General features: G+C 43.7%; 1 protein-coding gene across 1 annotated transcript in view; it reads right to left on the bottom strand.

Annotated features, from left to right (window-relative positions):
- Positions 1 to 10314: 10314 nt before the first annotated feature.
- LOC107597343 (transmembrane protein 132C-like) overlaps positions 10315 to 13473 on the bottom strand; it is a 61764-nt gene continuing 58605 nt past the window's right edge. Inside the window, exons 2-3 of the mRNA XM_016288357.1 lie at positions 11862 to 12747; positions 10315 to 10378 (exon numbers count right to left, since the gene is read on the bottom strand). Of these exons, the coding sequence (XP_016143843.1) occupies positions 10315 to 10378; positions 11862 to 12747 (950 nt within the window). The remainder of the gene's footprint in view (positions 10379 to 11861; positions 12748 to 13473) is intronic.

Genomic DNA, 13473 nt, shown 5'->3' with positions numbered 1-13473 from the left:
GCGATCCCCACGACAACAGTCTGCGCTGTGCCTTAGCAACAGCGGGACCGCTGCCAGCGGGATCGCGAGCCTGGCCGCTCTCATCAAACACGGCCAGGCGAGAGCGGAGCGTGCGCAGCGAGAGCAGCTCGCAATCATGACAACCAGCCCCCTCGAGAGCTGACCGTGCATGCTCTGCTCCCAAACAAACGACACACAAATCGTGTGTATCCCCTGCCGTCAGATATCGTGGGCAGAGAGGAACACAGCGTTTGTACTGCCGTTTGCTCGCCATAGACTTTTTCATTGTTTATATATATATATATATATATATAGTGCTTGTGCTTTTTTCCCAGACAGACAACGGTAAATAGACAGACACATACACAGAGCGCTACTGAAGGACAGAAGCTGGGTGGCGCCCGGCCGGATGCGCTTTTATGCTTTCTGGTGCTTACGTCACCCCGCTAGTGACGTCTCGCTGCTCCACTGGGCTGATTTGACATGTGCTTCAGAACGCGGTCACGCAGAGGCGTTCCCAAAGCGACCTCGACGCAGCTCGAGTTCCTGAAGGGGAACTAAATGCTTTTCCCTGAAGGTGGCAAATAATTGTCATTTTTTTCCAAGTAAATCATGATTTTTGTTTTCTCTGAAGCCCTCTTTCTAATGCAGTGACATTGTTGGTAGTGACTTGTACAAAACTACTCATAAGGCTGTAAGATTGCATATTGTCTCATAAACCTGGATTAAAATGGATGTAAAGCTGTCCACCAAATCATTTCATAAATAGTGCCTCAGCACTTACAGTTTCAGTGTGGTTTTATAGCAGGCAGTTACCCAGTTACTCAGTTATGTGATGTCGCGGGTAAAATAGGTGAGGTACAATTCATATTTCTTCATTATGTAACTTATAAAGTCATTTGAAAACTTTCTGTGAGACATAATTCCACAAACAGAGTGAGTGAATTACAGCGCGCACTCTCTCCTTCTCTCTCAAAATGCGCAAATGGCTTCAAATCAAATCGTGTCTGCAATATAAACAAGCTGCACGCTGCACAGTTGACACAGGAATTGTCACTTGCACTATCGAGGCAGTGTCACATCGTCACTAAAGTTTATAAAATTGCATTTCTTTTTAATCCTTGCCAGTGTTTAAAGCATTCAGTGCTCGCTCGCTCTCCTGGAGACCGTGCGCTCATGCACACTCGCAGCGCACACACATAACGCCAGGTTCACATTACTCTGTTTGCAGTGCATATTTTTTCCGCGCTCATGTTAATAGTTTAAAGCGTTCACACTGCACACGGTTGCGGTCCGGAAGTGCAATCCAGGAGCGGTGAAGAGATTGTTTCCGCACTGAGTCTATTTTTGCTGCACTGCAAGCGCTGAATTAAAGTAACAGCGCATTGTTTGTGGTAAATATGAACATGGATTGACACGAAAATGTAGCAATTACACCATAAATGCATATAGGCTAATTAAAGTATCCTGTGTTTCGAAGTCAACACATAGGCTATGGCTTTTTGGCTAGGTTTAAAGGAAAAGAGCACCTTTAGATAAACAAGGCATTAATAGATGGCACTCGTGGAGGTAGGAAAGCAAAGTTCTTTATGAACCGCAGGATTGCTTGTAATAAAGATTTAAATGCAAAAAAAAAGCCGACTGTTTCTGTCTATGGTAAGTTTTAATTTAGAATGTTTGTGATAATGTAAGAAAAGTAGGCTAGTTAATGTTTTGCCACTTGCTTGAGCAACATAATATATAAATCTAGAAGTAAATGCAAAAGTAAAAAGCACTGAATAATGTGTTTCTTATATTTATTGTTTAAACACGTCTATTAAAAGATTGTTACCGTACCGTGTAAAAAAAAAAATCACAATGCTGAAAAAGCATTTTAAGTAACAATGTTTGGATTTGGATTGCTTACGTTCACCGCTTACGTACAGCACATGGACTGCATACGCACTGCAAATGGAGTATGTGTGAACCTGGCGTAGGCCGCCTAACATACACTTCGCGAAATCAGGCTTGTGCTGTGTGTAAGCTATTGTGCAACAATTCCACGACTGTCAAAACAAAAATGCATGGCATGATCAAACATTTAGGTGAGATGAAATATTAAAGATTAAATATTTTTGAAAAATGTAAAAAAAAATTCCCCCCTCCAACCCTCAAATTAAAAAATCCCCTCTCACAAGGGTCACCTAAGAGGGGAATTCATTTTCAAAAATGAAATTCAGGCACTGAATTTATGTCTAAAAATCCTGATTGGATCATCACTATAAAAGATTCTACATGATAAAAAGTAGGCTTTAAAAAGATCGGTATCGGTGATCGTATCGGCAGATACTGCTTTCTGTGATCAGTGATCAGCCTCAAAAATCCTGATCGGAGCACCCCTAGTGCAGGACACTACAGTTAATTCATGTACGTGAGGATAGCAAAATAAAGTGAACTGTGACATGTTATACTCAAAATATTTACTACCAGTAAAACTGATAAAAATTTGGGACCAAAACATTATTCAGACACTTTGGACCTTGACCATGTTTTGCTTAAGTGTTTTTCTTTAAGTGTTAATGTGACCTTTTTACACCACAGACTGAACAAAATTAAGCATTGCTTGGTAATTGGTTGACCTAAATTGGTATTATCTAATTGTGTACTTAAATTTAACAGCTGAATAATTTTTGGTTGATTGTAATCCATTATATACCTTTCTATCAAAGTAATTTGACATTATCAGGATAAATTTTTTCTGACACAGTTTAACTCTGAGTTCTTGTCATATTTTCAGGTGCGGATCTAGAAAAATTTTTTAGGGTGGCAAAGGGGTGGCATGGGGTCTATGAGGGGTGGCAACACCAAAGCATGCCCCCGTGCATTGTTTTTGGGGATTTATGGTGTAACATACACAGTTGTGTTCACAAATATTGTATTACTGTTAAGTAATCATCTATACTGTTTAAAATGAAAAATAAATAACAACATTTCAATATCCATCATGGCACCAAATCAATGCACAATATAAAAAACTTCAACAGGTTATACTGTAAATGTTTCTGAGCTTGTATCACTAAAGAAGAATTTAAATTACATAGGCTTCTTAAATGGTATAATCACGTTTAGTGCAAGTTTAAGAGCAACAAAAATTTTTGAATTTCCTGACATTAGAAAGAAATATAATAACATCAAAGCACTGAAACTGGATCAGTTTTGAAAACAATGTTTGATTTTCTGTTATTAACAGAGGTGGGAATGTCAACCAGAACAAACTCAATCAGCCATATACTCTAGCAACACCCCAGCAACTGCATAGCAAGAGCCTAGCAACCACCCTGAATATCCTAGCAACCAACTAGCAACACTTTAGAACATCTAACTGACCAAACCATTTACGATTTTAAATAAGACTTTAAGACAAGCCAGCATACATTTGTCTTTTAAAATTTTTAATCTAGTTATTACAGTTTTTCTTACAGGTTTTCTTTTTCGACTGCTTACACACATTTTTAAAACTTTGCCTCTCTTTTTTTTTCAAAACTTTACACACAAATCCAACAATTGCACACACAAAATGCAAAATGCCTTGCATCTCTTGCAAAATGAAGTACTGCATTCAAAATATCACAAACACATCTCAAAAGCAAACATCTGCAAACACCTTTTGTGTTACATAGAGAATTGTGTGTTTTATGAAATTGAAAACAAAGGCCACAAAGAGAGTCAAAGGCCAAGAATTAGTGTATGGTTTTGCAGATTTGGAGTGTGGATCTGGTGTTTGAGTGTCAGGTTTCAGAAATTTTAGAGGGAAAAAAATTAAGCTATTTTTAGCTATTTCAATCTCCTCCTCGGCAACAATGAGGGCAGAAATTTGTGATTTTCTAGACAAACAAACAAACAACGGCTGGCAGACTTTTCCCATTATCGGTAGGAGGAAAACATTTTGATTTTCTCCATCTAAACAGATAGCAGGTGGCAAAATGAAAGACATCACACATCTTTTATAGACCCAAACGACACCAGCAGGAGTGGCTTTGATGTCGCAGCATCGTTCAACTAGCAGAAACAATAGCATCTTCCTCTGCCAGCATGCATCTGTCTCTCTGCTGACGGAAGTTAATTGAGATAGGAGAGACGTTTTCCATAGTGACTCTCCTGCAGATAATCCCGATCCCAGACATAAACACACTTCGATGCCACCACACCAAACAAAAATATGACTTTTAGCTTAAGTAGTAAGTAGTGCATTTTGCCCTCCTAAATCAGTAATAATGACGGTGTCCAGATGCAGATATCCACCTAAAATTTTGTCAGGGACTATACGAGAGACTCAGTTGTTATACCGCCTGAAACAACCTCAACGTAGTGGTCCTTCATCCATTTTAATGATCCTTACGTGCTGAGGGCGGAGACTAATTATTGGCCATTATAAAACTCAACAGCAGTGATAGAGGGGAGCGGAGCTGGCGGGACTTGTGTGGTGCTAGTCTGGAGATCTGCTTTATCTGCGCACTGATGAATAAGTCTAATCTATCATATGTCTGGGAAAGCCCCAAGGCCTCCAGACTGAAAAGCTGCCAGCGAGTACGCGAGTAGCGGTGTGTTCATGTGTGAAGGATCACCAAACTGCATGCCTGTGTATTGTTAGCACTGAATTATGGGAGTTCTATGGGTGTAAACTGGGCCTAAAATTAGCACTCGCCAAGCACCCTATGCGAGTAAGGAAAAAGAAAATTGGAATTGGCAAGTATATGAAACAGTATTACTCATCAGTTGCCCGGTAGCTTTTTTTATTTTTTTTTATTAATTCTAACAATTGCATTGTTACATTGCGTACAGCATTGTAATTATATAAATATGCAACCAGCTCATAATAACAGTGTTTTCAGTGTCTCGAAGCATTTTCAGTGAACGCTGCTCCACACAAACTCCATCTCTGCAAGTCCTGTGAGTTTGAGTGGCATATGCATTTGAAAATGCAACTTGTGCAAAACATCTTCCCAGACATGTAATGAAAATCATTCATACATCTGTTGTCAACAAATGAGAAGCATTTCAAAAGAGGTTTCTCTGCGTTTTCCCACCAAAATAAAAGCTCTGTCGCTTAACATTTGAAAGCAAAAAACAACCCCAAATATTAGTATTGCAATTTTGCCAGTATAAAACAATAATAATAATACTAATAAGTATTAATTATTATATAAATTTAATAATATGTATTATTTATTAATTAATTAAATTTATATTTATATTTTTTCATTTGTTTTATTTAATTATATTTAATTTATATATATTAATATAATAATAATACTAATAATAATAATAAGTATTATTATTATAATTAAAATACTTATATCTACAGAATATTGTAGCAATATTTATTTAGTGATTTGTTTCATTTTTATAATTTGATTAAATATTACCAATAAATAAATAAACAAACAATCTACCTGATAGGGCAGTGTAGCAAATTAGCTCAAAAGGGAAATATTTATAATTAATAATAACTGGTTATAATTAATAATAAATATTTAGATTAGATTTTAGAATTAACTGTAGCAGAATCAACATTACAATTACTTGATCTGTCCGTCCACGGAGCAGAAAATATAATCATTTATCAATTCTAGGAAAGATTATTTTCCTGGTCAAGGAAGAATAGCTTTCCTACTTTATGCAGTACTAGCAGTAATTTAGCATGTAGCAAGATCAACATTCAGTGACTCCGAATTGTGAGCAGCATACAGAGGCAATCAATTGTGAATATAATGGATTTAAATCAATTAAACGTCTCGGTTACGTATGCAACCCTCGTTCCCTGACGGAAGGAATGGAGATGTCACGTCGGTAATGACCAGCGAATTGGAATTGGGATCTCACTTAGAGAGACCAATCCACTTAGAGCGTAAACTAAACGAGCCAATGCACATTGGCATGCGATGATTGCATCCAGCTGCCACGCATACTCAGGTTTTCGCTGAGGTGCCGAGCCGGTGACCTGGCCGCTCAGCGGTGGTACAGCAGCTGTGGCGACGGGACGTGACGTAAATCTGGCTGCCGAGGGGATGGAGGAGCTCGACAGGGTCTACAGTACGGACTCTCTGGAGCGGTTTTAGCAAGTCGACACTAAACCGGGCCTCTAAGTGCTTCTACCCGTTTGAGGTGAGAATGCAGGAGGATACCGGCTCCACACGAAGGCTATAGAACCCTGCGAACGTTTTGGGGGTTGCCCAGCCTGCAGCTCTACAAATATCTGTCACCCAGGAGGATGCAACACTTCTAGTAGAGTGCGCTCGCACCCTGAGCGGGCAGGGCACACCCTGTGCCTGATAAGCCAGGGTGATGGCTCACCACCTGATCCCTGAAGGCCGTAGTGGGAACCTTGGGCACATTGCAGCTCTTTCCATCTCTGGGTCGCCCGTCTCAGGGCCTCTTGCTCTTCCGCTTGCCACCAGGTTTGGCGGAGGCTTAGACGGGCGGGGCAGCTGCCCTGCGACCAGCTCCACGACGCTGCTTTGCCGGAGGCTGCTGCGTTTGCTGCGCGGGATCGGGGGCGGCGGCGGCAGCAGGGGGCCGCCCTCAGCGACGAGCAGACTGAGGCGCTGCTGCCGGCGGCCGGGTGGAGGCAGCAGCTACACGCCAGGGGCAGGATGGGTTTCATAGCCTCGGTCTGCTTCTGTGCAGCGGATAACTGCTGATTGCAGTTCTCCACTGCATCACCGAAGAGGCCGGTCTGGGACACGGGGGCATTTAAGAACAGAGTCTTGTCGCTCTCCCTCATGTCGGCCAGACAAAGTCAGAGATGACTTTCCTGGACCACCATAGTGGACATCGTACAGCCGAGACCGTGCAGTGACCTTTGTTGCCCGTAGCGTGAGGTCAGTAGCGGTGCGGAGCTCTTTAAGAACTTCTCGGTCGTTCCCACCCTCCTGCAGGTCCTTCAGTGCCTTGGCCTGATAAACCTGCAACAATGCCATGGCGTGTAGGGCGGAGGCAGCTTCTCTGCAGGCCGCATAAATCTGGCTGCCGAGGGGATGGAGGAGCTCGACAGGGTCTACAGTACGGACTCTCTGGAGCGGTTTTAGCAAGTCGACACTAAACCGGGCCTCTAAGTGCTTCTACCCGTTTGAGGTGAGAATGCAGGAGGATACCGGCTCCACACGAAGGCTATAGAACCCTGCGAACGTTTTGGGGGTTGCCCAGCCTGCAGCTCTACAAATATCTGTCACCCAGGAGGATGCAACACTTCTAGTAGAGTGCGCTCGCACCCTGAGCGGGCAGGGCACACCCTGTGCCTGATAAGCCAGGGTGATGGCTCACCACCTGATCCCTGAAGGCCGTAGTGGGAACCTTGGGCACATTGCAGCTCTTTCCATCTCTGGGTCGCCCGTCTCAGGGCCTCTTGCTCTTCCGCTTGCCACCAGGTTTGGCGGAGGCTTAGACGGGCGGGGCAGCTGCCCTGCGACCAGCTCCACGACGCTGCTTTGCCGGAGGCTGCTGCGTTTGCTGCGCGGGATCGGGGGCGGCGGCGGCAGCAGGGGGCCGCCCTCAGCGACGAGCAGACTGAGGCGCTGCTGCCGGCGGCCGGGTGGAGGCAGCAGCTACACGCCAGGGGCAGGATGGGTTTCATAGCCTCGGTCTGCTTCTGTGCAGCGGATAACTGCTGATTGCAGTTCTCCACTGCATCACCGAAGAGGCCGGTCTGGGACACGGGGGCATTTAAGAACAGAGTCTTGTCGCTCTCCCTCATGTCGGCCAGACAAAGTCAGAGATGACTTTCCTGGACCACCATAGTGGACATCGTACAGCCGAGACCGTGCAGTGACCTTTGTTGCCCGTAGCGTGAGGTCAGTAGCGGTGCGGAGCTCTTTAAGAACTTCTCGGTCGTTCCCACCCTCCTGCAGGTCCTTCAGTGCCTTGGCCTGATAAACCTGCAACAATGCCATGGCGTGTAGGGCGGAGGCAGCTTCTCTGCAGGCCGCATAAGCGCTGCCACTCAGGGCCGACGAGTACCTACAGGCTCGGGAGGGGAGTGACGGCTTGCCCCGCCCGGTGGGAGCAGTATTTGGACACAATTGCATTGCAATCATCCACTCCATTGGAGGGACTTCCGTATACCCCCGCGCTGCCCCACTGTCGAGGGTGGTGAGGGAGGATGAGCCACCGGGGCGGTTTCTGGCAGTGAAAGGTGCCGTCCACAACCCAGTGAGCTCATCATGCACTTCCGGGAAGAAAGGTACTGGGGTGGGGCCCTGAGCACCAGTGCGAGCCACCCCGAGAAACCAATCATCCAGCCTCGAGGGTTAGGGACGTGGTGGAGGCTTCCACTCGAGCTCAATCCTCACGGCGGCCCGGGCAAGCATAGCCACCATTTCCGGATCCGGATCCGGTATTGCTGGCCGCCCAGAAGGCGGCAGCACTGCCAGATCATCATATCCAGATAGGTCTGGCTCACCCTCCGATGCAGCGATCGACATCTGATCGTCAGGGGAGCACCAAAAGATACAAGTGGTGCCCCACGGGAGGGTCCAGCCTGTTCCCTGGGCAGCTCCACTGGCTGCGAAGTGACGGTGGAAGGAGGAGCCCTCAGAGGTTGGTTCCATGGAGGGGAATTGCTACTTCTGCCAGAAGTAGCACCTCCCCCAGCTTTTGCCAGGGGGAACTCTAGATCTAGGCAGAGGCACGGGAACCCCGCCCCTTTGCAGGAAACGGAGCCTGGTTCGCAACTCCGCAACGGTAATTTTCCCGCAATGAGAGCATGACTTGTCCACAAACGCCGCCTCAGCGTGCTTAATGCCCAGACACTTGAGGCAGCGATCATGACCATTACCCGGTGCCAGGTAACGACCGCATGCAGAAACGCACGGGTGGAAGGGCATCTTTAAAAAGACGCGTCTTTAAAAAGATGTCCACCTGTGAATGCTCTTTTAGAGATTGCTCTTTTAGTGTGCTGAAGCGCACAGGGGAGATGGCCTCCTGCAACACAAACAGGGGATAGTGCAGCCTGATGTGTGCAACCCACTCGACATGGGAAGAACCACCGCCGCTGAAGCGCCATATCGCCAACACCAGAGCTTCCCAAGAGCACGCTGAAACTCGTTGAGTCTTCACTCTGTAGCAGAGAAGTCAGGAGCAGAACGATATAACCACTCGCCTCCGAAGCGAACAGCTGAGTATGCATTGCACCTGCTGCCTAGTTATACTCGCACTGCGATCAGCAGCAACTGGATGCAATCATCGCATGCCAATGTGCATTGGATTGTTTAGTTTACACTCGAAGTGGATTGGTCTCTCTAAGCGAGATCCCAATTCCAATTTGTCGGTCATTACCGACGTGACGTCAAGAGTGACTGACTGTAAGGGAACTACAGCTAACATACAACTAGACTAAGCAAAACACATATATACAGAGTGAAGAAAGTAGGGAAAGAGAGAGAGAGAGAGAAGAACAAAGAATGGCAGTATTTAGCATAAATTAATCACAACCTAATGGAATCATCAGAGAATCAAAAATCACCTTGACAAAGGGGCCCAAACTTAGACACGCATCTAACTAGTTGAAAACAGTTAGTTGCATTGGCTTTGCTGCTGAACAAAAGTCCGGATGCGGTAGACAATGGAGGTTCTTGATGAGTTCGGTAGGAGTGAGCTGGAGGCTTTCGTCGAGTTCTGAAGATCGGAGAGTCCACAGCGAATCGACAAAGTTACTAGATATAAAACTGCAGGAAAGTCAGACTCTAGGGTGATGAGTCTTGGAGAATGTCTCAAAGGGTTTGAGCAATGATTGGTTTGGGTTAGGGACTTTTAAGGGTCTACCAGTCACACCCATCTTTGGCAGATGGACCAATGTAGAGGTGTGAATTTTGAGCGGGAGAGGTTCCTTTGTCTCACGCAACACCTTATTCACATGGTTTATGGTGGTCTGGAGGATTTGTCCAATATTAAGTCAAAGTATGGTAAAAAAGAGCATGGTGCAAGTTATGGTGACATAATATACACCATTAATCCAGGAATCGGAAGATGGTCATTTTGATAACTGGCATGCCAGGGATTGGGAAAAATTAAGGCAGTAATACATTCATATGTCAAGATCCAAGTAATTGCAGCGTCACTACAGTACTACAGAGTTATAACTAAGATACTATAACCTAGGAATATGCATACAACACAGGAATACACTATATACTTTTTGGAACAGTTTGATTGTGGATAAATTAAGCCAATGTCCTTTCCTATGTGTATTGTAGCTTTTGAGTATGTCTGGGCCACGGTTAGTGGCTCCTCGTGGAGATGGGGGAATTGTTCCTTCCCCTGCTGAAATCTCTTTGAAGCTCAAAGAGAAAGCCGACGACTGTCCTTTGCTAGCGTTGGTGAAGATAGCACAAGTGTTAACACCCTTTGAACCAGAGGTGGACATTAGACATGCATCTGTAATTTAGTTATAACAAGGGAGGAGGGAAAGTTTACGATGCCTAAAACCTGATCGAACATCTTGATTGCATCCAAACGCTACAGCAACAAAGCAACAAGTCAGCTGCCTAAGCTTTCAGACTCAGCTTTTGTGTTCATAAACAAGCTGTAAGCAAGCTAAGATGGTCAGAGTTCATTTAGAGCAAAGGAGTCTAGTCCTGCTCCTGAAGGGCTGCCATCCTGCAGAGTTCAGCTCCAGTTCTAATTAAACACCTGAACCAGCTAATCAAAATTTTCAGAATTACTAGAAACTTCCAGGCAGGGTTGTTGGAGCTAAACTCTGCAGGAAGCTGGTCCTCCAGGAGCAGGATTGGACACCCCTGATTTAGAGAGTGTTGACATACAAAGCCATAATTCTCACAAACAGCCTTGAAACAAATCCAGCCCCTAACAGAAACCATTTATGACAATGCGATCAACATGAGTCTGCAATGGAGCCATGCACACTTTCATTTCTCATCCATATTGTCTCAGATGCACAGACAGTCTCTCCACTGACACTCTTCATCAACACAGTGCTATAGACTTGCCAAACTAAAACTGCACTTAATATTCTTAGGGATGCACAAGATAGCGATGCCATTTTGTTTAAATGCCATATATTTTTTAATTTATTCATTTCATTTGATATTGTATTTATATATTTGCAGATACTGGGCATATAATTATAGTTTTAGATTACCTTTGCAGTTGTCTAACGCACTTTTAAAGTTAACCTTTAAAAAAAACTATATAATAACACTGTTAAATATCCCTTTTCATATAATGGTTTGATACCTAAATGCACTTGTAGCTTTTAAAACTATTGGTTTTATTTTCTAATGTTTTATTTGAATTTTCATTAATTTAGGTAAAAATAGTAAAGAATTTTAATATTAACCATTACATGAAAATAATTATTGGATTGTTGATACTGGCCAGTAGCTTTAAAAGTTTTTTTATTTTTTTTACATTTGATTATTCATTTTCTGTATTTTATTCATAACTTTCTTTTATTTTATTTGTCTTATTGTTTGTTATGTGCATCTTTGCTCAAATTTTCATATTGCTTTATATTGTAAAATATAGGCTAATGTTGATGAAATAAAATGACTTGCATAATGAAATAAGATTTTGGTCATATAGCGTACCCTTACAATGACATCATAAAAAATACTGAAATTAAAATATCGGCCAAAAATATTGGCCTAAATATTGATTAATTTACATAAGGTTGGCTACTATTTGATTACTTTTCTGGAAGACAAGTACAAGACAAGTAAAACTGAGCAGACAAGCCCTACACCACAGTAGACTTGGTGGATTCAACAGATTTTAAAAACAAATTATTGTCTGATCGATGCATTAATGCATTTATGAGCACTAGATTTTCAACCTCTATGCAGGTGTGTGCATATTCTTCATCCTACCTTAGTGTGAACTGCTCAGTGGCGGCAGCCGAATTCATTAGTACTTGAAATCCCACCGTCTGTCCCTGTTTAACTGGGCTGGGGGGCGCCAGTATCTCGACGTCTCCGTCCAGTCTAAGTCGGTTTCTGGGCGCTTTGTTGTCCCCAGTGGTGAGAGTCACTGTCCCAATCCTCTGCATATCCCCTTCCTGCCCTACAGCCTTTCCTTGCACCCTACCTGCCACACACTCTTTTCCCAGGGCCTCTGGAGGGAGAATGGAGTAGTGCAACTCCACCGTGACTGGAATGGGCTCCTGCGTGCGCCTACGTGGCGGAGGAGCGTTGAACCAGGTTGTAGGAACGCCAAGCTGGGCTACACAGATCCCCAGGTTTCCCTCCAGTCGGCAAGCACTCGATATAGAACTTTCCCCCGGATCGCGCATCCCAATGACACGGATACACGGCAGCAGTTCCGCTGGAGGATCCACATCCTCCCACCTGCGGCCCGCCAGATAAAACAACACCTGGATTTGAGGCTGATCGACTCCTATCCTCCTGCTCACCAGGTGTGCTCTCACCTTCCAGCCCAGCGTCAGGTGTGTAGAGGTGTGGAAAGAACGTGGCAGCGCCCCCTGGAGGAGCTCTGGTGGTACCGGCGCCTCTGCGGTGAGATTGCCATAGCTACAGTTGACCGACAAGAGGGGAGCGGGACCAGATTCGGGCAAGTGGAGAAAGAGAGGCTCGCTGCGTGTCTGCAAGCTCCCGTTACGCATCACTTCCTGTGTGGCCTCCTGGAGAAAGAAGGATGACTCTGCACCCTGCAGTTGGCAGGACACAGGGAGGTACGTGGGCAAGGATGAGGAGAACCTGGGCACGAGATCGCTGCCTCCGCCCCTGCTCTCGCACACTGCGGAGAGACAAAGAGAAAGAGATTTATCTGTATGTTTTATTTCATTTCAGAGACACTATAGATGTTACTAAAAGGACAATTGCTTTCAGTTATAATTTAAAATGTCCCCTGGCTTTTGTTTTATCTCATTTAACGAGAGCATTTATTTACAGAGAAACAAATGAAATTAAGGCCAAGGGTCTTTGGAAAGATAATTGTATGAGCGTGTGTAGAGAGTAAGTCAATGTTCTGAGTGAATAGAGTAGAATAAAGCAAGAAAAAAGACAGATTTAAAGAGAAAATGTTGTTATATGTACACTATCGAAATTAAAAAATTTGGGGTCAGTAAGATTTTCAGAAAATTGTTTTTGGCATGAAGTCTCTCACAAAGGCTGCATTTGTTTGATCAAAAATACAGGAAAAACAGGAATGTTGTGAAATATTATTATAATTTAAAATAACTGTTTTCCAATTTGTGATGCTTATTGTAATCAATGTTGAAAATTGGTGTTTCCTAATATTTTTGTGAAAATCGTGATACTTTTTCAGGATTCTGAATAAAAAGCTTACTTGAAAAACACATTTTCTAGACATAGACATTTTTGTCACACAAAATAAAAGTCTTAACCTTTACTTTTGATACATTTTATTGCATACACTGTATATATGAATATATATAGCTGTATATATATATATATATATTTTTTTTTTTTTTTTTTTTTTTTTTTAATAAATTAACCTCAA

Source organism: Sinocyclocheilus grahami, unplaced genomic scaffold (assembly GCF_001515645.1).
Source record: "Sinocyclocheilus grahami isolate Dianchi unplaced genomic scaffold, SAMN03320097.WGS_v1.1 scaffold230.1, whole genome shotgun sequence".
NCBI lineage: Eukaryota > Metazoa > Chordata > Actinopteri > Cypriniformes > Cyprinidae > Sinocyclocheilus > Sinocyclocheilus grahami.
The sequence above is the reverse complement of the archived record's forward strand: the minus strand, read 5'-3'. Positions and strand labels throughout refer to the sequence as shown.